Genomic DNA, 8,398 nt, shown 5'->3' with positions numbered 1-8,398 from the left:
ATTCTTTAGTTAACAACACTCACACAAGGCTGAAATTTTACCTGAATAGTTTAGAATTTTTTTTCTTTATCAAAATAAAAAAACAATTTTGACATGAAAAACTGTCAAATAGCAAAGTCAATAACTTCACTTGGCCGCCCGCAGTGCCTGCAGTTTACAAAAGCATTTGTCATAATTTTGTCACTGATACTTTACTTCAATTAAGGTAGCTACAAGGGACACAAAATACATAAACTAATAACAAATATAAAGTTTTTAAAAAGTTTAATAAATGAATGTCAATAGCGTCCGATTCATTTTCATTTCTTTAAACCAAAACACGAACAAAGCTTTTCATACGAGTATATCAGGTCGAACAATTTTTTTTTTCTTTTAATATTTCATTTCAATCAAATTATTTTAGGATAAGAATTTCATAAAAATGCCAACAATCTTATCAGAATTTGAATGTATATACAATGAAAAATAATGGTTCATTTGATTACAATTTAGAATTGAAATTTAAAATTTAGAATTTTATTGAATCTTTGACCCCCTCTCGGGGTATTAGAGTACAAACAAACATAAAGGTATAAATAACAATGCATGACTTGTGAATACAATTATTATACATTATACATAGATAATGACACAAAGATACAAACGATAATAGGTATGAAGTGTATGAAAGTACAAACATGAACAATGAACCAACTAGTAAACACAAAGTATATATACATGTATAAGTATAATGCAGTCTATTTACAAGCTAAATAGTAAACAAAGTAGGCCGTTTCACTATCCTACCGCTACGAGTACGTGTAGGTTCAGCTCTAATTGCACTTCCTGAAATGCTTGAACTATCTTCTTTCTCTGTTTTTTGATAAAATTTCAACATAATAAGGCGAGTAAATTCTGCTACGTTCTTCAACTGAGAAGTGCTTCTGGTATTAAAAAGTTCTGTCATGTGCAAGCACTTGGAAGCTTAATACAATTGTAATTTCTTATAAATCTATCACTTTATTATTAACTTTCATTAACAACTTCATCCAAATCTTATATTAAGTATGATTAACTGTAACATTTCCGGAGGAAATCGACAATAGAATTCTATTACAAGGACTTTATATATTACGAAACAATTATTATACACAAATAGTAACTTTGCAATTTATTAATGTTTTCTTTCATTTGGAAATGGTTAAAATTAAATCAGCAGTGACGACACACATGAAATAAATCTCTCATTTTAGAGTACATTGAATCAAGACAGAACCAACAACAACAAAAACCCCCATAAATGAAAGAAAGAAAGAAAGAAAGGAATAAAGGAAGAAAAGTGAATTGTTTGGGGCTTACAGTGGAATAATAATAATATTAATAATAATAATAATGATAATGATAACAATAATAATGATTACATACATATGCCAATAAAATATGAAAACATATTTACAAAGCTGCCATACCTATTTTTCTTTCAGCTATTTCATATCTATAATTATGCAAATATTTATCCTTTTCATATTGCTTGTACTAAATATTTTGATCAAGATCAAATTCTTTATGCATTTCTGATTTAACCTGTAATTTCATTAGGAAAGTATGTTGTTGCACATTATAAATTGTATAATTATCCATAAATATAATATGATTACCAAAACAAGGTATGCAAATTAAACAATAGGAAATGGTGTTTAAATTGACTTTATTTTTCTTCAAGGAAATAGAAGTATACAAGTATCTTTGCCACTGCAGCCCCCTCTCCCCCCCCCCCCCCACCCATTTCTCTGTCAGATTTTGACCTAGGCTCTCTATTCACTCTCTAACAATAATAAGCGCATGATCGCAAAACTGGTTTTGTTTTGTTTGTTTTTTGTATCCAACAACATGAAGCCCTTGTTCTTAAAAGGCCGTTTCCCATTATGTGTAAGCCATTTACAGTCATCAACAGTATTTTCTAAAATATTAGTAAACATCTATTAAACCGCTTTTTTGTTCTTAGTGTCAGATGATTTGACCTTAGTTATTTTTTATACCTTAGAATATTTTTTCTTTTTTATTGAGGTATCAAAGTTTCTGTCATTTCAAGTAGTTGGAGTATGCAGTGTTAGATTTTATATTAATGGTTTATCATTAAGACTAGAACCTGTAAATTAGAGAAGTATAAATTTCATATTGGCTCAGTCGGTAAAGCGTCCGTCTGTCGAACCATAGATCCCGGGTTCGACTCCCACCCAGGCGGATGACTTAAGTCTGCGTTGTGTGTTAACGTGCCCCTTCCCTTGTTCATAGACGCAGGTTATGTCAAGTGGAAAACACTCCGTCCCTCGGATAGGATGTTAAATGGAGGCCCTGTGTACAGGAGAGTCACCACCCTTGCACGTTAAGAACCCATTGCACTATTCGTATAAGAGTCAGGCCGAGTATACGGCATCTGCAAGAATCTTCAGTATTGAAGGAGGCAGATTATCTTGAAGAAGAAGAAGAAAGAAGAAGGATGTTGGTAATCATTTGGCAAGTTTGGTGGATCACACGCATCAGTCCTTACTCTTCTGTTTCCTGGACATCAGGTTCCGGGAGACGCTCCACCTCATCATGTGACGCAAGATTCTTGTAGAAAGAATGGAACACCTCTGGTATAACGTTGAGTACACAGAGACTGACTAGATCCTTCTTCTTCTCTATGCTTACAGGTAGCTGTTCATTGTAGAGCTTTGTTACCTTTAAGCTGGCTACATGATCATAGCCGCGACTTGTCATCCTTACCTTCAATTGGCGAAATTCCTCATTGAAGTTGTACTTGAAGCGAATGATGTTGGGAGATTGTGCATCATACCGGATGACTCTTATCTCCAGCCATTTCACCTTTTCACCTTCTACATCTTTTTTGACGTTTCTGAACAACCTCTCTTCAAGATCCTTCATGTCAATGAAATCATCATGCTCCAATTGAACAACCTTATATGGGTTGCTCCTTCTTGCAAGCTTGATGACGTTCACCCAGTCATTCAGATGGTATACGTCTACTTTTTTCTTAGATGCTTCGATTGCTGAATGAATCGAGTCGACCTCCATTTGCGTGTGCCCAGACTCAAGAAACTTCTGCTCTATAACCTTGATGTGAGACGTTCTAACAACATAACTGAGACATGCGGAAATGTGCCTGTTCCGGTTTTGCCCCCCGCAGCAGTCTGAAAAGAGGGAGACGTGAGTAGTGCTTTTAGGCAAAGACGAAAGTGTTTTCATCAGACATGTACCAATCTCACTGGCACCACGTTTCCCTGCTGTTTCGGGCCATAAGTAACAGGTTCCCGCTCTTGTGTTCTGTTCGTAGGTAGTAAGGTTGTAGCTGCTCAACTTTCTCTTGTAGTAAAAGAGACTTGCATTGGATGATGGGGTCTGCAATGTCTGTTGCAGATCAAACGTAAAAGTCTGAAAACATGGATCTTTTTCACTGCGTTCTTTGTCAGCTCATTTCTCTTGCCGAGCCCTCTCCTTCCTCTCCAGGTGCAACTTGTGCTCCTCTGTAGCATCTACCTTCTCATCACTAGGGAGATTAGAAAAGGCTGCACACTTGTTGCACAGGTCCTTCTTGGGTTTGTGAAAGGACAAGTTGTACCTCTCACAAAACACTTTGCGATACAGGGCAACAGACTTGGGCTTCACATTTTCTTCCACACACTTCTCAGTATATAACCTATACAGGGTTGCAATATTCAGATCAGCAGGGAGGTACTTCCTGCTGCTCTCCTTGCGGCAGTAGTGAGACTCGACAGCTAAAAAAGCTTTTGATGTGGTCGCGAATTAAGTTTGCTTCTGCCACTGCCGTCTTGTTGTAAGGCGTATGCTTCCCACGTTGATCTGCTGATATGAAGTCGCCCTCATTCTTTTCAACCGTGTATCTTACCAATTTCGCACCAATACCAAGGGTATTGAGAAAGAAGGTTCGGCAAACAGGTTTGCGCGAGTTGGGAAGTGGGAAAGTGTAGACCTTTCTCTGTCTTTGACTTTGCTTAGATGAAGGGTGCTTGGTAGAAGACCTATTAATGACATTACGGCGAATAAAATCCCGTTGGCGAACAGCATCTCCAGCACTCCAGTAGTCTAGGAATATCTGATCTCTCATTTCTCTGCTGAAGTTTTCGCTACACTTCAACCAGCAACTGTTTGAACATGATGACCGCATCACCTTTGCAGGAAACTTTTTCCCGGTAGGACTGATATATTCCTTACCTTCATCTTTGTTTCTTTTACGCATATTCTTCTTCCACTGTTGAGGATCACCAGATCTCTTTCTAGTCTTTTGTTTCTGAAAAATAATGAAGAGAAGAAAATGAAGATGTAACATTATGTAATATTGGATATTGTTACATGTACTTTCTCAATACGCCTCTTTGGTTGAATTATTACAAAGCTCGATATGCTAATGGAAACCTAAAAATAATCAAATAATATTCCTCAACAAATTATCTGAAATTATTTTCTTTTGTTTACTCCTTGTTTAAGTAAGTAGATTCAAATCAAATGAAGTTACATGAAAGGAAATCATAGAAAATGAAAATGAAAAAGAAACATATAAGAAATAATAATGATAAGCAACAAAATAAAAATGAATGAAATCATAAAATATCATATCAAAAATGATAAGATAAAGAAAGTACTTAGCTTATTTGAAGACATGATTATGTAAATGCTGTAATTATTCTTGGGCTTGCTGTGGAAATGGGAAAAGGGCAGAGGCATATGATTTAGAATATCTCTTGATAAGGTATTCTTTTGTCAACATACATTGTTACGACATGAAATATATATTTGAATGCTTTTATTGTTATGATATAGTAGCCTCCGTTTGTATTGATCACGGTTTGTATTTTTCAATGGCTGAAATAAATATAAATTTTATGACCTCCACTACTACTGTAATGATGATCCTACGACTGCAGTGATGATACTCATCTGCTGTTGCTATAGTAATATGTTCATGGGAGACAGTCATCCATCCATTATGTGTACATATCCATCCTGGCATCCTGTAACTAATAGAGCATACACTGGGAGATTAATAGACATGGTAAACTTTCTTTCTTGATAAAGTACCTCATTTGACATGTTTGAAGTTGCGTTACATCCATTGTCTGGCACGTCCGGTAAGTCTAGGTTTCCAGAATCAGCTGCAAAATTACTCTCTGTTGCACTATGCAAGGATCCAGGGCTTGTATCATTCTGTTAAAACAAAATTTTAAAAAAAAGTTACACAGAGTTACTTTTCAATGATCATTTCTATTTAGTCCATTTTGAATAAAATATCAATCATAAATTTGTTATTATGATAATGAAAATGAAATCACATTAAGTATGAAAATACAGACCTGCTCTTCATGAATCTGTTCTGATCTTCCTTCATCTTGGGTAAAATGGATAGTCGAGTCCTGCCAGGTCTCATGAATCTATTGATACATAAATAACAAGATTAAACATTTTCCCCTCTCCTTTTTTGACATTATGAATATGTTGACAAAGAAATAACAGGATTGAACATTCCCACCCAATGCCCCTCTCCCATTCTCTCTGCACTTTGAAATTATTTTTACAGTGAACTTTTATCATAACTAATGAACATCTAGAACTGTTTTGAATATATCCTACCATGAATAAATCACATTTTAAGCATGAAAATACAAACCTGCTCTTGTTGAATCTGTTTTGATCCTCCTTCATCTTGGGTAACATGGATAGTTGAGTCCTGCCAAAATGGGATTGTTTTCTGTTGAAAAAATAAATACACAAAACGGTTAGTTGTGTCCTTGGTACCATTGATAAAATTTACTTCTTTTAATTCAATAGCCTGCCTGTTAGATGAATAGTGATATTTTTAAATGAAAGCTATGATATCATAAATGATAATTCTAACTTGAACATGCATTAAGTAGATTATTTGAGTAATGAAAATTGGTCTTCGAGCAACAGCACCGGCAACTTGATACCTTATCTTCACATAGGAATATGATTTTACCTCTTGCCCTTCGCTGCCAACATCGTCAAAGAATGAAGGATCACAATGCTTCAGTATCCAATCTGCAGAAATTGAAAACTGTTGGAAGAAAGAAAAAAATCACGATTTGAATGTATTTATATAATATGTATTAGTTGTGTAATTCTATGTAGCATGTTTCTCCTGGATGGAAATTTATTCTTTTTTTTTTAAAGACAATAAACAATGTTCTATTGTATTCCAACCATGACTTTAACAGTCAATAAGACATTTCACTCAAAATGTAAAAGGACTAAAATTACATATCATTAATGTTAATATATTTTACATTACAAAGCATATTAGAGAAATCATAATTACAACACATTTTGAATACATTATCTTTACCAGAATTGTCATTTTCATCCTTCCCAATGTTTTAAAAAGAAGTATACCTTGGTCAGTCTTTTTATTTTGAATTCAAGGGTTGATCTGGATGACATACAAAACTATAATTTTTTGTTTACAGCTTTAAATCTCAGTCAAATGACTAGAAGCCTGGAACAAAAGAATGATGTAAATTATTCTAACCTTCTCTACATGATGTTTGCACATGTCTTCCTTGAAGTGTTCAAAACATAGCAAGGACAAGCACCGATTACATGCCGAAAAGATTCCTTCCTTGTGGTCGTCATCCTGCTAAGGCAGTTTCGCAAAACTGCCTTAGCAGTATGACAACCAAAAGACCCCCCCCCCTCCTGATAATTGTACTTAATTCCAGAAGGAAAAGAAAAAAAAATAATAGAGTCATTACAATTTCAACCAGTGGAAGAATGGAAAAACAATACAGTATTGTTTTTCCATTCTTCCACTAGTTGAAATTGTAATGACTCTGTTTTGAATATGATTTCCTTAGTGTATCTTATGAAAATAGAAAAATATCTGTGTTTCATTTTTTCAAGTTCTTACCTAAACTCTTCCTTTTCACCTGTGCCAAAGGGATGTCATCATCGTCAATCTCTTCCAGAGGTATATCAGCCCTCTTCAGTTGCGCCAGTGGGATATCTTCGGATGATGAAGAAGATGCGTCATCCGATATCTCTTCTATTGCGACTATCGTTCCTTCCCACTCCTCCCTGTTATATATCATTATAACAGTCGAAGAAACCTTAAGGGGACCCTTACGACAAAGCAAGTCACCCACTCGTACACAGTTTGTTTTTCCATTCCTAGTCCACTTGACAAGGACATCTGTGTCAGGATCCATTTCCCTTAGTATGAAAAAAAAACAAAAAAAACATTACACTTTTCTTAACATTGTTAATCTATCACATGATAAAAGAACTCACCAGGCAAAATTACAATATGTTTCAACCTGATCAATAACAGATTATTTCGTTATTTCTATTGAACTCAATAGATTATCTGAAAAGAATTTCTTTTGTTTACTCCTTGTCAAAGTAAATAGATTCAAATCAATGAAAATACATTGAAATCATAGAAAATGAAAATGAAATAGAAACATATAAGAAATAACAATGATAAGCAACATAATAAAAATGAATGAAATCATAAAAAATCATATAAAAAATGATAAGATAAAGAAAATACTTAGCTTATTTGAAGACATGATTAGGTAAATGCTGTAATTATTCTTGGGCTTGCTGTGGAAATGGGAAAAAGGCAGAGGCATATGATTTAGAATATCTCTTGATAAGGTATTCTTTTCTTAACATACATTGTTACGACATGAAATATATATTTGAATGCTTTTATTGTTATGATATAGTAGCCCCCGTTTGTATTGATCACGGTTTGTATTTTTCAATGGCTGAAATAAATACAACTTTTATGACCTCCACTAGGTCTAGATCTACATTGATGATCCTACAACTGCAAAGATGATCCTACTACTGTAATGATGATACTAAGTGCTGATACTTTAGTCAATTTTGAATAAAATATCAATCATAAATTTGTTATTAGACTTGATCTAGATTAGATAGGCCTGGTCTCTAACTAATAGGCCCTACGTTAATTGTTAATGAAAATGAAATCACATTTTCATGTATGAAAATACAGACCTTCTCCTCACGAAATATCAATAGAAACACCTTTAAAAACATGATTAGTCTACAATAGACACAGTATACTTAGAATAATCACTGAAAGTATATTTCATGAATTTAGCTCATGAATTCTGAGTGAGATCTAAGTTAAATGTGGATGCATGAAATGACACTGACTCATGCAATACGCAGATGTCAACGTATGGGACTGTTATGAAAATAAACAACGAAAAAGGTGTCCTAAATGAACGATTTCTAAAAAATTACTTCACCGAAAGCTGCATTATATTAATACATATTCAGATATCAAAAATACTTACATTTTTGACGAAATTGATGGACGTTAAATCAGTTTTTTTATTAGTTTTCGTGATCC

At 34.2% G+C, this 8,398-nt stretch overlaps 1 protein-coding gene across 1 annotated transcript; it reads right to left on the bottom strand.

Moving 5' to 3' along the window:
* Positions 1-3,686: 3,686 nt before the first annotated feature.
* Positions 3,687-6,070, bottom strand: LOC115925176. Its single transcript, XM_030988595.1, has 5 exons — positions 5,996-6,070; positions 5,666-5,746; positions 5,352-5,429; positions 5,080-5,205; positions 3,687-4,291 (listed from the first exon to the last, which is right to left on the bottom strand). Exons 4-5 carry the CDS (start codon positions 5,089-5,091, stop codon positions 3,704-3,706), a joined length of 600 nt encoding a protein of 199 aa, XP_030844455.1. The 5' UTR covers positions 5,092-5,205; positions 5,352-5,429; positions 5,666-5,746; positions 5,996-6,070; the 3' UTR covers positions 3,687-3,703.
* Between the last annotated feature and the right edge of the window lie 2,328 nt (positions 6,071-8,398).

This window comes from Strongylocentrotus purpuratus, unplaced genomic scaffold (assembly GCF_000002235.5).
Source record: "Strongylocentrotus purpuratus isolate Spur 01 unplaced genomic scaffold, Spur_5.0 spur5_contig_840, whole genome shotgun sequence".
In the NCBI taxonomy this organism is placed as follows: Eukaryota; Metazoa; Echinodermata; class Echinoidea; order Camarodonta; family Strongylocentrotidae; genus Strongylocentrotus; species Strongylocentrotus purpuratus.
Note: the sequence above shows the minus strand (reverse complement) of the source record. Positions and strands in the feature narration are given on the sequence as shown.